Source organism: Aptenodytes patagonicus, chromosome 10 (genome assembly GCF_965638725.1).
Source record: "Aptenodytes patagonicus chromosome 10, bAptPat1.pri.cur, whole genome shotgun sequence".
Lineage (NCBI taxonomy): Eukaryota > Metazoa > Chordata > Aves > Sphenisciformes > Spheniscidae > Aptenodytes > Aptenodytes patagonicus.
In genome coordinates, this window is record NC_134958.1 from 8,426,923 (window position 1) to 8,449,554 (window position 22,632).

General features: G+C 41.4%; 1 protein-coding gene across 10 annotated transcripts in view; it reads left to right on the top strand.

Moving 5' to 3' along the window:
* Nucleotides 1-22,632, top strand: part of CHD2 (chromodomain helicase DNA binding protein 2) — a 91,591-nt gene that overhangs the window by 26,414 nt on the left and 42,545 nt on the right. For 7 of the 10 annotated variants that reach the window (XM_076347976.1, XM_076347973.1, XM_076347974.1 and 4 more), the window contains one exon: nt 8,895-9,028. In XM_076347976.1, the coding sequence (XP_076204091.1) occupies nt 8,967-9,028 (62 nt within the window). In that variant the 5' untranslated portion in view covers nt 8,895-8,966. Of the gene's footprint in view, nt 1-7,584; nt 8,567-8,894; nt 9,029-20,821; nt 20,929-22,632 lie in introns of those variants that run through there. The other 3 variants (XM_076347981.1, XM_076347979.1, XM_076347971.1) reach the window with 3 other exon arrangements.

Below are 22,632 nucleotides of genomic sequence, written 5' to 3' on the forward strand. Positions count from 1 at the left end.
TTCTAGAAGGCTTAGTTGGAAGGACCACAGGAGCATTCTTGCGGGGCTTTTAGGAAATGAAGCTATGCTTGGATAGTACTCTCAACCTGTCTCGCGGGAGAACAGCTTTCATATCTAATTGTAGTTCTTTGGTCTTCTGCTTCTGTGATTTGATTCCGTATTTTGTTGAGAACTATTAAATCATAGACTTGTTCAGAAGGGTTTGGTACACAAATATCAGTCTCTACAGAGAAGTACTACACAAAATTTGGATAACAAATGGTGTGGAAAGTATCATAGCAGGAAGAACTTGTCTTACAAGCATGTCGTGTTGTCCTTTTATGCTTCTGTCAGGATTAGTGAGGGTATTTGAGCAGATAGTCACTGTCTTCTATGTTCTGATTGTTCTGTTTCTGTTCTTCATTCATAAAGCTTCAGCTTTGCAGAAAATGGTATGTAATGCTGATACAGTTCCCTGTATTAAGCTGCTAGCTGATAGGCTTAATTTAGGAATCATTCCCCATATAGTCAAAATGCAAAATTGGCAGGCTTGAGTAGAGAAATTCATTCAGTTCTGTACTGGATGAATATGGGGATAAAATTCTCTCCAGTTTCCTTTACTAAAAGGAATTTGGTCTTGATGACCTTTTGCTGTCTCTGGCACGTTCTGTGACTTTCTTGGGAGTTGTCTCTGGAAAGACGCAAGTCCTTTTGTCTTCCTGTCTGCTTAAAATTCAGACTCCTTGATTCTATGTCTTTAATTAGGGCATCCGTTGCATTTTGTGTACATGAATTAACTTTTTTTTTAGCGGGAAGCTCTATTCCTGTAGAACTATGCTTTGGAATGTATGCTTTTCTTTAAAAGAGACAGTTTCTTGGAGACAGTTCTTTCAGTATGACATGCTACCTGATTGAGTAATGCCTTCCTTAGACTGCAGACAGCTTGAGAAAATGTTGTTCCAAGATGCAAATATTCTCTTGTTTCAGTGGATAGATGACAGTGATTTTTAACTGTCCAATGGCTACGTATGTTAACAGAGACCTTCAGCAACCATGCTTACCTTGTACAAATGGCCATCTATGCTGCCTCAGGTGCTAGAAAAGCAGCTACTCCAAAGTCCCATGCTTTCTTCTCATCTACTTGCATAATGTGGAGACTAATGTAGAGCTCTTTTGAAAGGCAAAAGGAGCATGTGGGGGTAAGGTGCAAACCTCGCTAGGCCATGTTATTGTGGCCTCGTGCTGCTTTTAGGTACGTTTCATTTTGGACCAATTTTATCACTGAGTTTTCAGTCTTGAAGCAAAACAGTAGAATTCACCAACTTTGAGGAATTTGGTTCTTATTGTGTGTACATGTGCTCAGTTTTGATGTTCTTTGATTAGTGTTTCATCTCTTCTACTACTGTAAGTTTTATTACTTTGTTCTTTCAGAAGTCTTAAGCTGTTTTTCATGCTGCAGGTATGTGTAGAACAGCTTATTTCTTGCTATGTTAGAAGTGAATGTTACTCCTTCCAACTATTCCTCAAAACTCTTCCTATGCTGTCCACTGTTGCTGTTTTTTCTCAATCACCTGCTATAATCTCTAAACATGTGACTCGTTTCATTTTTATATTAATCTTCATCTGTTTCCTACATCTTTCTATGTGCATTTTTACTGTTTTCTCTAGTTGGATTGTAAATTAGCTGTTGTCAGATCTGGTTTCTTGAGCAGGAATTTGGCTTTTCAGTTACACACTGGGTAATTCTTCCATCCTTTTCTGTTTTATAATCCTTACCTAAAGGAAGGGATGAATGTGAAACTCTTAACTGACTTAGAAACAGTTGTTTTCAAAAGAAGTTGATTCAAAATGCATTTGTAAAACATCCAAATGTATGGATCTTGAAATCTCTGGTATTACCCTCTCTGGTTAACATAGATAGTGTTTAGTTGAAACACTGATTATTTTTTTTTTTCAATAGAAGGGAGAAAGTACTTGAAAACACCAGGAGCTTTATTGAAGTTGGCATACTTTGCTTAATGCAATAAAATTTATTTAAAAATAAAACCCACAAAAGAGTGCTTCTGTGAATAAAGTCACATCTTACCTGAAATTAATCTCTAAATCTGAGAAACCTGGCAAACAGCCTTTCTTAGCGAAAAATACCTGATCCTACATGAGTTGTGCTTTTACTGCTGTGCTTACTGAACATCTAATAGTGGTAAAAGCAGACTTAGGACTGTCCAGAGTACTCAGTTACTTTTAAAGATTGGACAGAACATCATTATGGACTTTAGATGTCAATAAAGGGCACCTCTGCTTTTTTCTCTAGTATAAAAGTTATCAGAGACGTGTCTTTGAAAATAAAATCTTGGTTCAATGAACTCTGAAGTGTAGAACTTCAGGTTTGGTTTGCTCAGAACCTCATTCTGTCCATTCAGCTCCCTCTGTTGGGAGTGAATTCCCTTTACTAGCAGTATGTCACCTTGGTTTTTAAGTTTAAGCCTCAGGGTGAGACATTTCACTCTGGAAAACTTTGTAAATGCATTAGTGTCTTACGCACTTGCGGTGACGCATGGGTGTTTTACATGTTATTGGCCTTCAATCTCATACTTAAGAAAAGCAAGGTTTCAATAGACATGAAATTGCTGCGGCTATGGTTTTGGCCGTAAGAGATGTCTTTTATTGCTGTGGTCTCTATAGGTAGAGCAACAAATAAGGAATTACAAAAAACTGAAGAGAAAAACTTTGTAAATTCGTATGTTTCAAAACTGTTGCCTTAAACCTTTAGACATGGTTGTGAATGCTTTCTGTCTGTTGATACGGAGTGTCAATATGTTACCAGTGATTTGAAGGAAACTTTGAAAGTTTTACATGACTACCCAGGTCCCTTATTTACTATGACCAAAATACTGTGTTTGGAAACAAATACAGTAAATAGTATATAATAAAGCTTGAAAAATGGTATGATGCCTAACTGATGTTACAGAAGGAATTAAATATTTATGTCATCTAGCAAAAAATTTGGGCTATTCAATGGCTACTTTACATGTAGCATCACTGCATATGTCTTAGTGGAGAAGGAGTATATTTTTGCAACTTTATTGAAACTTCCTAGTAAAATGTGCCTTAATTCATAAGTAAGCAAATGCTATGAAATCTTTTAAAGCAAATGTAGATTTCACGTGAAAAAGTGTACAGATTGCTATTAATATTTTGGCCATTACTGTGGCATCTTTTTGATGTATGAACAACTTTTAGAACAAGGGCTGTTGTAGCATGTTCTTAATTATAATATATCATCATTCCGCTTACTGCTAATTATTTTCCAAGGTCAAGAGAAGAGTTTAAAATGAATGTGGTGAGGTTACTTGCAAAGTTGTTGGTACAACCAAATGTAGGTGAACCTAGTAGGGAAACTTGCCCTTAAATTGCTTTTGGCAGATCTCATTAGTGTCTAAGGCAGAAGGCTAACCCAACTGAAAAGGGCCTTTCAAGGTTGACTAATATGTAACTAAATTTTTTGAGAGGTGGAGAAAGCTGATGCCAGTGATTAAATTTACTTATGTTAAGTTTCTTAAAATAATTTTTATAGTTATTGTAAAGGTCTTTTTTATGGGGTTTCCACTGCACTCACGTTAGTACTTCTGAATATTTGATTGTGACAATAATGGACAACTTTGTGGTGGTTTATTTTTCATGTTTTGGTACCTCAGTGAAGGCATTAGCATAAAACAATATTCAAAGTTTTAATTTATCTTCAATGGACTTGGAATTAGGCTAGTATACCAGTAAGAACTAAAAAAAAAAAAAAAACCAATCCAAACCAAAACAACCCCAAAAACTGTTTCTTCAGTTTAGTGTGGGGGGAAAAAAAATCTTGCGAAATATTTAATTCCCATTTTAACTGAGAATGAGTTGAGTGTTTGAAATGAAGAATTTCTGCAGACTTGAATGTTCAATTTCTGGTTCTGAAAATGTGAAGATCCCGTGATTGAATACTGTTACAACTATGCACGTTGCACAGTGCAAAGTGAATTACCAGATCCTGCATTCCACTTCTATGTGCTGTACTTCTTCTCCATTGTATTTAGAACAAGGAAGTCTATAGAGGAATATGAAACAGGACATACAGGCAGTTATGAAAGGCATACTGAGGCTTGTTGCACTGGTTCCATTGCTGTTTGCTTTGCTGTAACTGGTTATTTTGAAATGAGAATGGGGAAACTGGAACGATGAGGCAGAGACCACTAGATGGCTCCACTGATTTTTTACTGTACTGTGGGTAATTTCTGCAACACTTGTGAGAATCGGCCCGGGATTATCAGGGGAACACCACAGTGGTGGAGTTGGCTTTCAGACTATAGTGAGGTTAAAGCTATACACGTTCAGAAGAATAAATTGATGTTGGAGTGCAGATACTCAAAATCATGAAGACATTTTAAAACCTTTTTTGTATGTCAGTCTCTTCTACAGTTAGCACTGGTTTTAAAATGATGTTCTTAACACTTAGTAACTTCCTGTACTTGATTTTTGCACGTTAGGAGGAGGAGTATTTTTTTTTTAAGTACATGAACTTATTTTCTTGGAAGAAAATGTAAAGATGGGGACATTTGGGTAGAAGTCATTTGATCAGTTTGGTTTGTCACTCACCTGTGGGCTTGGTTGTTATATGAAGAGTAAAGTTGGAATATGGATCAGGAGTAGTAGGGTGGCCTTGCCAAAGACAACTAGTGTGACTTGTTACCATTTTCATCTGACTTCTGACATGTCCTTTCCCACCAATAACTAAACCAGTCATTCCATTTGTTTATAAATGTGTGTTTGCTGTTGTGCTGTATGTCTTTCATGAGCTGGAAAACTGGGTTAAGATGGTGGAATGTCTTGTCTCCAGCCACCATCTGTATATAGGAAACCAGTTTTCATGCCTATTACATTGGTTTTGATGGAAGATGCTCTTTGAAGAAGGGAGCATGGACAGTAGTTAAAAAACTTGGCTTATTATAATAACCTTGGTTTTCCGCTAAGCAGTGTCAGCTTTGGTAGATGGGTCAGTCCAATAAAGATGGTTGCCAGAGCAAATATCTCAGATTTCCCACTATTGATTTCTCTAGTGTTTTTAACACTATAGAGAAATTTCAAATGGAATTTATGGAGCCTGAAAAGGTTCTTGAACTTCTAATCATTCCTCCCCTACTTCTTTATAGTTTTGGTTAAAGTTTATATTTTTGACTCTTGAACTGATGATTTGACCTTGTTTGTTCATGATAAAAGTAGATGTTCTGGAATGTGTAATGTGGAATGAAGCATCAGTTATATGTTTAAACTATCTTCAAGGTACAGTAGTTGAATGTCTTAGTTTAAAGATATGATCTGTATTCCAACAGCATTTTTCTTTTAATTTTCCATAAAGAATCCAATCAGATGAAGCGTGTCAAAAGGAGTCTACGAATGAGACACCAAGATGGCACTTCCACTGTTGATTGAGAGGTTGAGGAAATGGACTAATGCATGAGTGCTGTGATATGTCTGTCCAAGAAAAGGATGTTAAAACGTGGACTCTCATGTTATTAAACCAGAGAAGATCTGGGTTGTGATCATCCTATCAAACTGGACTTTGCACTTGAATTAATCAGGGGACTGTATCAGTGACTTATCCAGTGATGGATCTGATTGAGGGCTGGGTGGCAAAATTTTACTCTTGGGTTGTGTATGCATAACAGGCAAATTCATTTGGTAAGAGATCTGTTGCTACCCTTTTGGAGAAAATGTAATGTTTTTTTTAAGTGACTTAATAAAAGGTTTTGGTTTCTTTCACACTTTGTGTTTGTCCTTTCTGGCTGAATATTTTTTTATTGTGTTGATATTTAAGTGGGTTACATTTTTGGTTGCTATTAAAGTGAGAAGTACTTTAGCTGCTAAGCACTAAAGGCAAGGTAAAATTTTGTGCTATACTTGATTTAAAATGTGGTTTTCATTTGCAAGTTATCTTCACTTTGCCATGACTTCCAATGAATTTTTATTTGCTGGTTTGTTCATTCAGGTGCTTAATGTTAGGGGTTTTTCAGTACTTGGCCTATTGTCAGGGTGCTTCTGCTGAACTTTCTTGAAGTTATTTTAAGCTGAAATTTATACCAATTGAAGGCTGGGCAAATATGTCAATAAAGGAGTACTTGAATGTTTTGTGTAACTTTTTTAGGTATGCTTCTTTGGTTGTATATGGGTACAGAAACTTTTAAACAGATTTCCTGGACAATATACTTCCTAAACAGTCTATTCTGTCTTGAAATTGTTCTGTACAAGTGTCCAATCTGCTTCACCGCTATTTAATGTGGATTTAGCTGCGTGATACTGTACCATGTATTTGATGAGAAAAAATGGAGTTATTTTTGATATTGCTACAGATGACATGTTAACCTTTACAAATGAATTTTAAAGTGGTTCTAATGTTCAAAAAACAATTTCTTTTCAAGTTTCTTGTGGATCAAATAGTTAAACTGTAGCCACCTTCCTATGTATGTTTCACCTGAAATTCATAGTTGTCTTTGTTTTAAGCTGGAGGGCCAAGATGGCAAACCTGGTGCTGAGAACCTAGGTGTTTTCTTTTAAAAACAAACAAAAAATACAAACAAAACCCCATTGTGTGTTTAACCATTTGGCTTGCTCAGACTTCTTTGTAAATATCCATTTTTACCATGATGAATTGTTCATACCTGTTTAATCTGGCTATTTTGATGATACATGCGTATTCAAGTTTGGTTTTGCCATGTGTTACATGGTGGAGTTGGATACTGGGACCAACCTAAAGGGATCCCCATTCAGACGAGTGGATTTCTTAGCGTTACCCAAAATTGCTTGGAATGGTCTTGCATTGTGTTTTTTAGTTCTTGTAGTTTAGGTGCGAGGGGTCTTCTGTAAATCAGTGAAGTGAAATTCTTTAAAATGGACTGTGGCAACAGAGCGTACCTACTCAAACCTCTTGATGTGGAAAGATGAGAGGTTGTTGGAGGATGTGAATGGCAAGTGTGTGGAGGAGTTGACAGGGACTATCTTGGTTCCACTGGTAGAAGCCAGTGTTTTCAGGCTGTTGGGATGCTGTGCCATGGATGTCCCCACAGAAGCCCAAACTAGCCCATTACCCCCTTCCCCCCCAGCAGTCCCCCAGTGTCCGATTTTTCTGTCTTGTTGTGATGCTTACGAATATGCAAGATGTCCTTGCACTTTAAGGAGGCTGTTGCTTGTGGGAAGACAACTGGTAGTCAGAATACAAGAGGTTAGGGGATGCTTGGACCTCTTCCATTTCCTCTGTGATGCATCCTCTCGATACTAGGATGTTGTATTTGAGATGTTGCTTGATTTCCAGTTCTACAGCTCGGCTATTATACGGCTTTAACGTTCATTTGTCGTGTTAAAATCTGTTAATGAACATTAATGGGTTAAGAATGTGAATTCAAAATAACCCTTTTAATGGTGTCAGACTTATTTTACAGTAGTGCCTTCGCCTAACTGATGAAAATTGTGTAGCTGTTGGATTTTTGTTGTTGGGGAAAACCACTAGGGAGGCGCTGTCGAGCTGGAGGGGGTTATCAGCAATGCCGGGCTCTCTTAGGAGCGCGTGACGCTCTTGTCCCAAGCTTTAAGTGCAAGTGTTGGGTGACAAGTGGTGGAGCTGTTGTCTGGGGATACTGCCACTGAATTGAAAAAAAGCTACCCCTTGGGTGGGGTGAGCCCCAAGGTGGGTTGTTGCTGGCTGCATGGCTGTTAGCTCCACTTCCATTCTTTCAAAATGGCTTGTAACAGCACCACTTCCTGTCCAGGGAGGAAGTAATTTTAGCCCAGGCACTGAAATATTTAGCAAATCTTTAAAACAAAAGGCACAAATTCCATTTCTTTCTGGTTTCAAAAGGGTGCCTGAGCCACATGGGGTTAAGGTGCCCCTTGAGCTGGGGTAGTTGGAAGAAGCCAGGGCTGTGGGGGTAGCAGGCACCCTTTAGGTGGAGGCTATCTCTTTTTTTGGTAGAAATGAAGGGGTGGGTCTATGGTACATCACCTGAGTTGTGGGGTAAATGTAGAGAGTGTCAATCAAAGGCAGAGCTCAGAGCTGGGAAGGAGCTCTAGATGGCGGCTGTGCCTTAGAGAGAGCGCGCTCAGCTCCGTGCCTTCCCCAACACTTTACGCAACTTTCCCTAACTTTCGGGCAGCCTCAGGGGGCCCCCACAGCCCCTTGCCTCTCCTAGGCACTAATCGGGGGCTGAGCGGACCTTTTTCGGGCAGAAAAGCAGCTTTTGAGGGCTCCCTTTTCGTGCCTTGCTGGAAAGAAGAAGCCGTGGAGAGAGCCCAGGTCGTTGTTTTTCCAGCTTAGAAGCCATGGCGTACCTCCATTTTTGTGCGCTCTCCTAATGAGCTTTTTCCCCCGGACATTTTTGTACTAATTATCGCTTCTTTTGCTTTATCGGCAGCATATTTTTGGGATTAGAATATATATTTTTTTTCATTCTCTGAAATTCGTATTTTATCATTATAACTCTAAATATTTTGGATCTAATGTTTTTCCACTACCTGAAACTAATATCGACTTGGTCCTGGCGGCGGTGCATGGATCAGGTAGGTGAGCAATTAATAATAATTTTTAGATTTCTGCCGTTTTGAGTACTTTGATTTTCGACCGATTTGAGCTGTATTGGGATGACGCAATAAGATACAGAGATTATTTGCATCCAGTGTTACTTTGGGAAAGTTTGCAGGATGCTCCTCTACTGTGTTTATTCTCAGAATTTTCTTCTAAAAACGATTATTTGTTTTAAATCTCCGTTTTGCCGTGTTGATCAGTGTTGTGTATTGTTATAACAATATCATTGCAGCGTCAGGACTTTGTTCCTGATAATGAAAGCCAGTGAAACGAACTGGGACCTTACCTTTCTTTCAACTTTTGACAGTAAATACCTGGGCACAGGACTTCAAAGCAAACAGACACCCCTGACCCCCTCTTAATATTTAAGAATAAAAAGATGATGAGAAATAAAGACAAAAGCCAAGGAGAGGAGGGTTCAGTCCACAGCAATGCATCGAGGTATGATCTATCAACTTTCTTTTTTTTTTTTTGTAAAACCTGTGAATACCCTGTTTACTTTGACAGCCTTGAGTTACTGTTAGTGCTTAATACAAAACATTTTACTGATTTTGCTTCCTTTTTAAGGAATGACCTTGAGATTGTTAGCATGCCACACCCTAATTTTTTTTGGTAGCAATTTCTGAAAGTTGTGTTGTGACTTAAGGGCCCATGTCATAGTCAAAAGGTACTGTACCTTTATTCAGGGGAGCCCTTTCCTCTGTATTACGTTTTTCCAGCTTTTGAATTTCAGTTTTTAGGTTTTTTGTGCTGTGAAAAATGACCTTGTCGGTTTAGCCATTGCTGCATTGCACCATTTTACATACAAGGCAAATTTTTCTTTGAAGAATCTCAGAAGTCTAAACTTTAACCGAGGGCCATACAGAAGCCTGGTGTAGTAGTAAATTATAGTAAATAGACACAAGAAAAAGTTACATGAATGAAAAAAAGCTCATTTTGAAATATAAACTGGAAAGTGCCTGTTTGTCTGATACCCCTTACTTCAAATTTTATTTGAGCTTATAGAACTTTGATACTGTTTAGGTATTTTAGAATATTTTTATACAAATTAACCAGACTTTCTCCTGCTGGTGATAGCATTTTGTATCATAAAATATACACTGGGACTGTTAACAAGAGGCTTCAAATGCTTTGCTTGTTTGTTTAATGTATTTTTGCTCAGAGTGTTTTTATTTACTTTTGTTGAGTAATGAGATTCTTTACAGATTTTTATAAACTTAACCTTGATGTGGGAAAAGTATGAAATACTGGAAATGTTTGTTTGCTAGGAATGCAGAAGTATAATTACGGAATTGCTCATTTTGTATTTAAAGGGTCGGCTTTTTTGAAAATTGGAAATTAAACTATATGCATTTTTTGTTTTCTAGTTTGTAAATACACTTGAGTCTTGCATTTTGTTAATTTTAATTGAATCGTGGCCTGTTTATTTCTCTGGTGTTGTCTTCAGTAATTTTTAACCAACATTAATAAAAAAGAATTCTGAACTGTCTGTTGTATCACATGTGCTCTATGTGATGTTTGCAGGTGTTTGAATAGTATTCTTGATGTCCAATATTTAACCTTCCTTAAACACACAAACTTGAAATACTGTGGGAATATATATATTATCAAAGTACTATAACCTTCTAGCATAAACTTGGATGGTATTCTGGATGTATTAAAATTGCAGTCAAATTTTAAATCCTAAAATGGATATGGGTAAGTTTGTTTAATTTGAAATTATTAACAACTAAATTAGCCTCAGGGACTGTTGAAGCATTACATATAGCACCTATACAGAGCTTTTATAATAATGCAGTTTAAAAACACATCAGACTTTCAAACCGTGCTATCTTTATATTACTGTGAATACTGCACACAAAATATTGCTTAAAAAGTCGATTTTTAAAAAAATTACTTATGATTCAGCTTATTTAAGTCTCTGCTTTTTTTAAAGAGCGGATTATCAGCAAGAGCAATAATAGGTATAATTTGTTCAGGAAATCTAAATTAAGGTATTTTATTGATGTTAGAAATATTATGCTAAATAGGTGAAATTGGAGACATCTAGCAGTAGTTCCACAGAAAGAAGACCTTTGGGTTTTTTGTCCTTAGGGGTATTATATTTGCATAGTGTCTCATGTGTGCTTTTGGTGTTTTCATTGAAAGGTTATTTATCATAATTGATCAATTTACATGTAACACCTGTTGTGTGGGGTTACCCTTCTTCCCCCTTCACAATTTTTTTTTCTCAGAATAAACTTGCTGTGGGTAACATCCACTCACCTGAAGTGTGGGAACAATTGAGCACAGGATATTTGTAAGTGAGCCCTGTCGAGCTTATTTCTGAGCTGTGAGTCAGCTGAATGTCGTAAAATGGGCTTTACTTCCTGAGGTTGACTTGAAGTTGTAGGGGAAATGATTTCTAGGAAGTAAAGCCACCACTTTGCTTTATTGTAGCCCAGAAATGCAGTGATGTCTGCATTTCACGTGCTGCTGGCCAGCTTTCTTCCTGGTTGTGAGACCAGCTCGGCATCGTGGAAATACGTGAAGTTCTGTTACATAAACGCTGGTGGGAGGCCTGGGTGATGGAGACGGGTGGAAAAGGCAGATATGGCCGGTGCCATTCACCTGGGCTGGAGAAGCAAAGATGCAGGACTAGAGAAAGGTGTTAAAGCAGAAGAAAATAAAGTCCTGTACACCACCTTAGTGTCCTAAACTGGGGAATATGTTTGGAATTGACTCCTACCTTTCCAGTCCTAAGAAAGCACAAAGGCATATGCTGAATAACCAAAAATAACTAAGAATTGTCCCAAAACAGATGATTATTCTTGGGAAGGGAAATGGTGTTAATTTTTCACAGTTTGTAAACTGAGGGGTGTACTCGGTGCCTTTCTAGATGAACAGCAACACCTGTCCTTTGTATATTGACAGTAAATCTTTTCCAAACTTGAAGCTGATTTCATGCAACTTTCTCCACCTAGGATAAGAGTTGTGATGCTGCAGTTACTAGTAACCACCACCTGTGTATCTGGGACTTGCATTAAATAATTGAACAAAATCCTGGTGTGTTTTCTAGCATCTTCTATGCTGCATTTCTGAAAGGCAGGTGGTGAGAGGGTACATCCATGGTGGCAACCCTAATGTGAACTTCAGAGGTGAGGGGCAGGCTGGGATCCCCCTGAAGTCCAGGAGTGAGTTTTGTAGGGGATAGCAAGTAACACATGGTGGATACGTTGTTCCTCCAGTTTCCCCCAGCCTGCATATATTGCAGTTGCTCTTGCACCTCCTAAATATCCCGGTGTGGGAATGGTTTCTGCTACCGAAGCTGCAGGGCTGAACAAACCCTTGCATCTGTATCCAGCTCTTGGCTTCTCTAGCACTAAACCATCATTTTTCTGGGGGGAAAAAAAAGGTTGTGGTGGGTTAGATCTCAGCCTGTTTTCTATTCAGAGAGCTGGGAGTCTGGGGTCTGAAAAGGCGTTTTTTTTGCTCAGCAGCCACCTTACAGAGGCAGAGTGCTCTGCAGCGTGTGCTGCAGCCTTTGCAGAGCAGAACACCCTCATTTTACGTGGCAGCCATTTTATGAAGATGTAGTTACATACGAAAGAGGATTTGGGGGGGGGGGGGGGAGCGGGAAACGAAGACGTTAAACAAAAAATGCCCTCCCTGGCTGCCGATGAAAGCAGAGGGCATCCCCTTCTCGTTTCGGTAGTGCTCAGGAAGCCCCAGTTCCCTGTGAAAGGAGAGGGGAAGGCTGCACTGCCTGGCATTTTGGTGCGGGTCCAGTTCAGTCACAAAATGGCTGTTCCTTTGTGCCGCATAGCTGACAGACATACTGCATTGCACTGTGTGTACTCTAAAAACAGCAGGAAGTTGCTGGTGGGGAGTTCAAAGGCCATCTTGTGCTCGCTGGGGACGGCGATTGGCTGCGCTCGCTTGGTAACAGGCGGACGGCGGCGGCGGATCGTGCGGAGGCAGAGCCGTGCCTGCGCATGATGGCTGCGCACGCCGCACGGCCTCTCCCACGCCTGCTCCGGCACGCCAGCCCCGGGCTCTGCTGGGCTGTACTGGGCTGTACTGGGAGCGTGGCCGTGGAGCGCGTGGCCGCTGCTGCCTTCCCTTGCTTCCTCTCATCTGGTGGGCATGGGCTTTTATTTTATTTTATTTTTTTTTAATAGTGCAGGCTATTTTGAGAAGCAAGTGACTTGAAAAGGAGCAGGGTTATTTTTGGTGCGGCTTTTTTCTTTTTTTCTCTTTAAACTTCAAAAGGAATTGCAGAATATTGTAGTATTCCTGGAACATCTGGCCTTTTTTTTATAGCATTATGGCTTTCAGCATCCTTAAATCACTAAAACTCACTCTTGCTTTCAACATGCATTTTGCAGCTGATTGTCTTTGAGCTGAGTGGAAACGTTAAACACATTTATTAAAATGCCTCTAACTATGGGTTTCAACTTTTCATCCAGGCTGACGGGTTATTTTTTAGCTGTTGTGGCCATCGTGTATTTACCGAGTGTTTCGGTTTCATTTGCACTGCTGGATTCTTTAACAAGGATGGGTTTTTTTTCTCCCTTTTTTAAGCTTTAACCCTTTATGAAACTGTCCGGAGGCTTTTTTTGAAAAGGGAAAATGCTTGATCAGTGCAGGGCACAAAAGGAATAATGTGCAAGGAATTCATGTGAATAATGATGTAATCTGTGTGCAGCACAAAGGAGATTGTTCTTGTTTTGCTTTGTTACTTCTGTTTCACATTAGAAGGAAATGTCTCATCTAATTTCAAACGCACAATTCTGAGACTTTCAACTTCTCAGTTTCCTGTTTTGTGATTGCTGCCAGGAATGGATACAATATATACAGTGCTACAAAAAAGGCTCACCAACTGCAAGAAGCTACGTTTAGCTGAAATTTAATCTCTTCTGGATTGTTTTTTTTTAGTTAAACTTCTTAAGCTAATTAATCAAATTTTATGTATTCTTTAAATGCATGACTGTTTTGCTGAATAAAAATGGAAAAACAGGAATGAAGAGCTCACCTGGGTAATTCTGTAACCCTGCAAAAACGCTTCTGTGGCACACAGCGTGTGCTGCTGCCGGGGCGTTGCTATACTTGTGTGCACGTGCATGCATGCATGCTCCCACACCACTCCTGCCTAAATTTATTAGTGCCTTCAGCCAAGAGAAGTTGATGTGGCTGAGATGGTAGATTAGAGCCTGTTCCGCTTTCTGTTGGGTTGATGTTTCACCTGTTGTACTTTGAGGGCAACAGTTGCCCTTATCTGCACCTTCCCCCATTTCCTATATGAGCTGAAGCCGAACTCTCCCACGGCTCGGAGAAATAATGTCGTGTTGCAGTGCCACAGGGGCATGCCCCGACTGCTCGTAGGGGATGGCACTTCTGAGAACACGGGATATCACGTGTGTGTCTTGGGAGCAGCGTGGCTGTCCACATTTGGGCTGCAATAACTACACTCGCATTTTGCATTAGAACAAACATTTCCACTGTTAACTTTGTGTTAGAGCTTTGAGAGGGCTCGGAGGGAGGGCCAGGGAGGCAGTGATGTTTAATTTTAATCTCTCCAACACGGTATGGGGAGAAACAAGTTCCCATCTTTGTTTTCATGTTTCACCCCTCATCTCAGAAAGCTGTTCATATGATTAGCAGGTTACTGAGTTGTTAAGCCTGCCTCTGAGGAATTTTTATACTGGCATGTCTCTTTATTCAGGCTTATCACTGTTAGTTTTAAGGAGCAGATGAGGGTACCGGTGGCAGATGCAGTGAGACTAGCCATGTGGTTAAGTACCTGGGACTGTGAGCAGGAGTGTAGAGACTGAACTGAAGCTTCTGATGCTATGGCCTTGCTTCTTTTGAACTCGAGACAGCCAAAGTAAACCTACTTTAGGTGGGTTTGGCAGCTTATGCTGAAATTGAATCTCCTGATATATAACCTGGAGGTGTGTATATCCACTGTATCTTGTTTCGTGTTGCAGACAACAGTTCCAGCAGGAATTGCAATGTTAAATTAGGCTGTTAAGTTCTGAAGATGGAGAAGCCCTTCTAAATGTCCCATTGCCCCTAGCTGAAATCCAGCTCAGGAGGGTGATGATGGATGGAGAAAGATTCTGTTCTGCATTATCTCTCCTTCAAGAAAAATAAATACAAACAGAATGGCACTGGGGGAGGGGATGGCCTGGATTACCATAATTAGATATAAGCAGCCTTCTAGCAAAGGATGTACTGTTCTACTGACATGGTGTCTTACATAAATTTTTCTGGTGTGTTTTTATTAAGATGTGTGCTGAAATGCCATTTGAAGATGCTCTTTAAACAGGTGGTGGTGTGCTTGTAAAGTCTGCCTCTATATCCTGTAAAGGATCCTTGAAATGAAAGCAAAAAAGGCTAGATGAAAAATTCACATCTAGTGACTTGCAATAAACTTTTGTAAGTCTGTCACACGGTTAATGCCTCCTTTACTTGGAGCTGGGAGTGTCTTTTGGGTATAATAAGAAGCAAAATGTTGATGAGTCTTTCCATATGTGCAGTAGCTCTTATTACATGACTGCTTGTGCAGCACTGGTGCTAAATTATAATTTCCAATATACAGCTTGCTTTATATTTACCTGTGGACTGAGATGATCTATGCTGTAGTATGTGTTTTTCTGGCCTTGACTTCTAAGATTAAAAAAATAAAAAGTTTGAAACAGTGATCCCTGATTCCCTTCTGGTATTGTGCTGGTAATGCTCGCATGGTGTTTCATCTTGGCAGGGCTTCTGTGGAGTATGTTTGCCAAGCACTGGGTGCTTCACAGACGGGATGCTGAACACTTCATTGCTCATGAACCTTTACCCTGGCTGTGAACACGTGTGTTGCAATGTCGAGAATCCACTGACTCCAGAACACCTGGCTCCTTAGGAAAAAGTTGTGTTGTAACTGTGTTTCTTGCAAGTTTTATTGCTAGGTATAGATGACTTAATAGAATTGCTAATATATTATAGGAGTCATTTGCATCTCTTTCATGGGGAGAAACCTCTGCTCTTAACTAGAGTTGTCACCAGTTGAGAGCTTTGAATGCCATGTGCTGTCTGTAAAAGGGAGGCTTAATGATGAGCCTTAAATCTCTTGGTTAAAAACAGCTTTTAACAGTCACTTGGAATAAAACCCTCAGGCCAGGTCAGGCTTCCCTTTTCTGAACTGCAGGTCATCTGGAACCAGAAAGGAATCTGTGCACCTTCATGTTCTTGTTAATGATTTTTGGGTCCTAAATTTCCATATTTTACTGCATTTCTTTAATCTGTTAGGTCTTAAAGGAAGTTTGCAAATGTTAAGGAAGAAAAAACAACCACCCTTTCTGTACTGATTTAAACCAAAATTTGTGTGCACTCCAGTCCTGCCCTACCCCCCCCCCCCCGCCATGTTTCTACATGTCCTTTACAAAAAGTCGGATGCTGCCTGTGTGCAGAGTTCCTTTTGTGATGCCATTGAGCTTTAGCCTGGCTGTCCCCTGCTGTGACAAAGCAGAAGCTGTGGCTGGAATGGCAGAGGGCAACAGCCAGTTAACTCCTGCCCTGGCTCGGCCTTAGGGGAAGGTGTGTGCCCCTGGGCTCCTCTTGTTTGCGGGTGTGAGGAGGTGCCCAGCGGTGGGTGCTGCCAGGAGCCAGCCTGGGTCCTCCCGCGGATGGTGGATGTGGAGGGCTGAAACACTCTGCCGCCTTCCCCGGGGAGAGAGAGATGGGCCCTTTTCAAAATCCCGAGAACTGCAATTGTCCTTCCTTGTCCTTCCCTTTCTGTGCAGGGAGGGGGAAGGATGCTGCCTTTGGGGATTCTCAATGGGGCTTCTTAATGAAGCAGACAGGTTTTGACTCCTTTTGTCCCTGTGCTTTTTTTTCTTTTCTTTTTCTCTTTTCCCACTAAACATCCCAGGCATTTTCAGCCTCTGGCTCAAAGATCAGAGAGCGAGAGCGCCAGCTCTCCCAATCATGAATGAACTGCTCGTTTTGCTTGCTTATGCAAGCATAATGTGGTGTCTTTGTAGTGGAGAAAAAAAAACCCACTTTTGGAAAATACTTGTCATTCAAGATAGCCCAATGTGCTTTACAGGGAGCTGCAGCAGAGCAGCGAGGGATATATTTAGCTCACTGTGTACTCAGGATTGCTTTGCCTTTGGCGTTTGGGAGTCCTGTGCTGGGGCGAGTAGCGGTGGTCAGAATGTGTGTGAAGATTTCCCTCTGCCTCCTCCCCTTCCCCTCCTTTGAGCCAGGCTGGAAACCCGGCACAACCCAATTCAGATGGTTATTTAGATAGGATACCTGCTGAGTGCATAATCCCTCAGTTGTTACGGTAGCACCATGGCCCTATTGTGCCTAGTGCTGTGTAAATGTAATTAACACCCATCTTCTGCAAGCAAGGTTTGCAGTCACATGTGGAAAATGTGTATGTTCTCCATGGTAACTCTTCTCACTTGCCTATTTAAGAAAAAATAGTTGCTGGTCACAAAATGAGGTTGGGGAAATATTTTTCTGTTTTTTGAAGGACATGTTTGTTATCTGGCAGGGGCAACCCTGTAACCTTGGGGGTGTTTGTTGTGCCCCTTGAAAGCCTGCCCAGAGTTGCTCAAATTATACTGTCAGTGTTCAAAGTTGTTTGAGACTGGCTTCTAAGCAGTATGAAGAGCCTGGCTGCGTTTAGTAGTATATTTCAGTTTAAGTCCCTGCTTTGAGACAGATCATGGTTAGAAATACATACCGTGCATGGTAGTAGAAGAGCAGGAATACTTTTCTTCCCTCCCTTCCCTCCTCTGCCTGCAGGAAATAAGTTGGGAAAACCTCTTGCATTGACTGACCCTTCTCAACTTTTATCACTCAGAAAATCTTTGCCTTGAGAGATAGGCAAGCACCAATCACTTTTTAATAGACTTTCAGAATAAAATAAAGGGAACTAAAAAAGCTAGGAATGAGTTTATCTTCAGTATCACAATCTGAGTGTCATTCACTTAGCTCTCCTGCAAGCTCCATGTACTGTCTGTATGGCCTTGGCTATGCTTACTATAGCATTTGGTCATATTTTATCCCAAGGCAAGGGATAGATCCCATGAAGTTCTCAGTCCTCTCTTAATCAGATCATCTATGGCTAGAATCTGTCTTGTGTTGTTATCCCTGACTTGTTTAGCCTAGAGGTGAAATTTAATGTGGTTTGGTGCTTTTTAACAGCTACTGTGTGACTTGGGTGCATGCATTAACATTAACTGATGGTGCATGTTTTTATTTGCGATACATGTTTATATATAATAGGGAAGATCACATTTATAGATCAAATATTCAAAGGAAGTGTTAAACAGCAACACAGTATTCAGCTGGGTCAGTGTGTTAGCATCTTCTGTGGTTTGTCACTGTCCCATTGCATGTACAGCAGTTTGTGTGTAGGTCACTTTAGGAAGACACATCTGTTTAAATAGTTTTAAATTGGTGGCCTCCACTGGCTTTGCTGATCTGTCCTTTAGAGTAAATCTGGAGTCGGTGCCACCGGTGGATGGGTGAGGCTGGCAGCCCTTGCTGAAGAGCTGCGGGGGCTGAGAAGCCTCTGTACTCATAGGGCTGGATCTGACAGATACACCTGGTCTGGAGAAGACATCCTGCTCACTTCAGAGTCGCAGCTCGGCTGCCCGCTGCCGTGTCGTGGGTCAGTAGCACCATATGGCAGCAGGTCAGGTGGGCTGACCTGGGGTTCCAGCACATGACCCCACTCGTGTATGTTTGAAGGTTGCCACGGAATTGGAATGTTTGAGCTGTTCGCAGACCGTTTGCTTGGCTCTGCCAGAGAGGGATGTTGAGGACCCAGGGGTGGCCAAACTGAGTGGCTGGCTTGCAGCTGGCTTGCTGCTGCTCCAAAATTGGGGTCTTGCTTGCCCCTTTTCTCCTCTGCAGCTCATCTATGCTACCAAACGTAGTATACTTCCAATGTTCCTGATTCTTGTAAAGGCTTGGTCCTCATTTACTTGCTAAGCCAGCAGAGACCTATTTTGCTGTTTCTCTGGGCTAGTCTTCTGATGTGTTATCAAGTTCAAGTGGCTCATGGAGGAGTCCAGCAGCCTAGCCAGTGCTGGCATAAGCACAAGGTGAGTACTGGGAACATGGGGTGTAGAGTGAGGATGGGTGGGAGAGGGGAGGAGGTGTCTCCCAGCTACCTGCCTTTGGCCTTTTGGTGGCAGTGAGCCGAGATGTGGATGGACACCTGGGTGTCAGTTATCCACAGGACACGTGAAGCCGTGTCCGACAACGCATAAGAATTAAGTGTATGTTTGCTGGAGGGGAACAATAAACTTGGTTTCTGGTATTATCCAGCCCTTGATATTATTCAGCCTTGGGAGTTTGTGCCAAGGACCTTCTCGAGCCTGCATGGGGCAGTTTCGCTGGTGCTGAGTCCCTGCTGAGCTTGCGAAGTCCAGTGGAACATTGCTGTTTGGATTCAAACTTGTTTAGATTCAAAATGTTCAAAACAGTTCTTAAAGCTAGGAGGAGCTTGGCTTGTGGGAGGGTCTTGGATCATTAATCCTCTTTTATCCCCCGGCTGAATTCAAGTTCTGTCCTTCAAGAGCCAAATTTTAAAGTCTGGGGCAGAATGGTCCCAGTTAGAGCCATTCCCATGTCAGCTCTTGGTTCCAGAAACAGCGTATTGGGTCATTTTTTCAGCTTGTCTTGCACCTTCTGGAAACATATCTACTGTTTGTACTTGTTGGGAGCTTATAAAATGTTCTGTTGCTGTTAGCAAAGATGATTCCCTATAAAATGAAGTCATATGTGAAATATTAAACGCTAAGGCTGGAGACTTCAGGCATGCTGTAATTGCCTTGTAAACTTAGATGCCTGATTGTAAAGGGTCTTATCGCTGCTGTTCAGCTACTTATTTCTTGGAAGAAACGTGTCCTTCTTGGTAAGGGATGATTTGGTTTTCTTCCCCCTCAAGTCAGGAGCAGGCTCTTAATTAATACAGAATTATAGCCTGAAGTATTTCTTAGAAACCAGGGGAACATATTTGGCCGAGTCTTAGCAGATGTCAATTTTTATAGGAGTTTCTCACTTCAAGGGAGTTACTAACGGTCCAACTGTAGCTTTCTTGATGTTCACGGGTGTTTCTCTGCTGAATTTGGAGGGGGGTGGACTGGTTGAATCATGATTTTGCAACAATCGTAGCTTATCCCCCACTTACAGTTTAATTGAAAGTAGGTCTTGTTTGGATGTTAACTTAGGGGCATTAAAGCAGGGCATATTCCAAAAATAACTTCTGAAAAGAGGACTTAAATCTCCAGTTATGTACAGTGTAAGGCCTGGCTTGACATATAAAGGATTAGCAACATTATACTCTGTTGACAGGTAGAAATACTTCCTGATTGTCTTGGTGATAGTTAGAAAGGATTATTTTATGGAATTAGCCTTTTCAGTTCTCTTTTTTTTTTATTCTATCAATGTAGAAATAAAGACAAGGACGTATCCTTTTTCCTTGATAACAGGTTGTTTATTAAAAAAGAATTATTTGCCACAGCCTTCAAAAGGACATACCACTTTGTCTCTACATTTCTTTCCTTAGTAGGGCAAGCGCGTGCATACCTGTACATGCGGATGTGTATGTCATCTGTCTCTGTCACTAGAGAAGTCGCCCTCTTTTCAGATGACACAGTTCACATCTTGAAAAAAAAGAATTATAGTGTCCAGATAATGTTGTGGATAAAGCACATGAATTATGGCTGTTGATGTGCAGAAAGGCTGTGTCCTTGAAATAAAGCTTAGGGCCTTGAGAAGCAAAGAGCTCCAGAGTGGGAGGAGGCCAGTAATTACTGTTCTGCCTTTAAACAAATACTGCCAAAACTGTCTGGCCTCAGTCTAGCCTGGGTGGCTATAATTTCTTCCAGCTATTGCTAATAAATCTGATTGAAGAAAAGTGTCTTCCTCTTTCGTGCATCCCTGTGGAACATGGGGTGCTAACATGACTCAACCAGGGCCTGCATCATGACAGTAGAGGTTTGGATGCCTCCAGATCCCATTCTTTTGTGGAGGTCGAGTCCCCATCCCCACAGGAGGCTCTGTGGGACAGTGTCCTGCCGAGCCCTGCCTGTGGAAACTGGCTGTCCCCAGAGCTGCTGGAGCGTTGTTTCCATGAGTGGTGTGGCAATGCTTCCTAATAAAATTCCCTTGGTTTTCTTGAAAAAACCCTGGAACTCCTGAAAATTCTCCAACAGAGAAGTTTCATCACTCGCTCTAAGTAGACTGGGTTGCAAAGCAATGTGGTTGAGCAGGATGTTGGGAGCAGATGTCGGCAGATCCATGGATGTGCTCAATGAGAAACGGTGCGGAGAGCTGCAGGGCAGCAGGTGAGCAGGGAGAGATGTGGTGGATGGTGCTGGCAGTGGGACATAGCAGGAGAGCACAGCGATGGTGGAGAAGAGGGAACTGGAAGCTGCAGAAAACGTAGAGGAAGGGACAGGCAGCTGCAGGGCGTAGCGAGACGGCTGCGCGTGGGGCTGTGCCTTTGGTTGTCATGGATAGGAGTGGGACAGGCAGGAGCGACCGGGCGGCCTGGAAGGGTGGTAGTTCAACTCGATTTTCCAGCCCTGCTAGGAGGGAGCGATGCGATACCCCCATCTCCTTCGAAGCCAAGCTGGGACGATGAAACCAGCAACCATCGGTGACGACTCACCCTCCGATCCTTCCTGAAAAGGCTCCGTTTCTCTTACTTCAGTCTTAGAAATTCTCGCTCATCACTTTTTTTTTCCCTGCGCATGCTGCACCCTTCCATTTTAGGACTCGGGACAGACCCAGAGCAGCAGCTGCCACAGCAATGAAATCGCAAGATGGTGGAAGAGGGATGGCTGTAAAATGGCGGCTGGGAGCCTGGCTGCGTGCCCTGTGCTGGAGGGATTTCTGGAGCAGGTTCCCGCGGCGCTCGGCTGCTGCCCTCTGCCCGCTCCCTGGGAGACGGCAGCCAGGAGCTGAGCCGCTGCGCGGGGAGGCAGGAGCAGCTCTGCTGATGCACGAGCTGCTGGGGGCCAGCCCCGTTAGATTTCACACATACCTTAAGAATTTTTATCTGAGAGTAGAAAACTTTCCATGGTGTAAATTAGCCCTATTTGTAGGTGGATATACCTATGAATAGTAGCTGACTCTAGTGATCCCGTCTCTATAGCGTGGGTTGATTTCTGTAAAATTGTATGTAATTGCACACATGCTTTTGCTTTTTTGTCTTTGTATTATTTCTTTCTTGAATTGTAAAATCTGAGCAGATCTTTTGACGTATCTTGTTACTTTTGTAGTTTTGTACAGAAGGAGAAAAATTAAAAATATGGTTTCCCTCTGCAAAGTTTTCCTGACTCTTCTCTTCATGATGTTATATCTGCAGCATGCCCTTAAATTTTATGAAAGCATCTAGCTGCAGATCAAGAGCTGACTTGGAAAGAGATGCTCCTTGTTCAAAACGTTTGTAGTATTGTTATTGCCGCACTGCTTTTTGGTTTGTGACAGAGTGGGATTTGTAATGCCGTGGTACTAGCATGTATGTTATATGTTGTAATGAGTTTTCTGTTTTCTTTAATTGGATTTTAAATGAAAAATAGAAGTTGGAGTGATTGGGCAAAGGTATTTGAGTATTTTGGCCACCTAAAATAGTTTGACCTCTCTTTGTTTTGCTGAGGAGCCTGCATTTAAGTGAATATTCTGTATATTAACCCATTTTAATGTAAAGGAAAAAAAAAAAAGAAATACACCTATTTGATGTTCTGCTCTCCCATTATTGGCTACTTGAGAAATGCAGTCTTCACAGCACTGGTGTAATCCTTTAAACAGGAACTGCCCCAGCCACATGCCTGTATTAAGCTCCTTTCTGCTGCTCTGTTGCTGAATTTATTCTTTTTGCAAGAAACACGATACTTACTATAATATATAGTATTATGTATACAGTATTTGGTGCTGGCTTCTTTCAGAAATTGGATGTTGGATTTTTGAACCACCGGCCGTACTAGGGTGTAGTGGAGAGCCATGCTGGAGCAACTGCTTATCTTTAATATAGAAGGGTGGTCTCT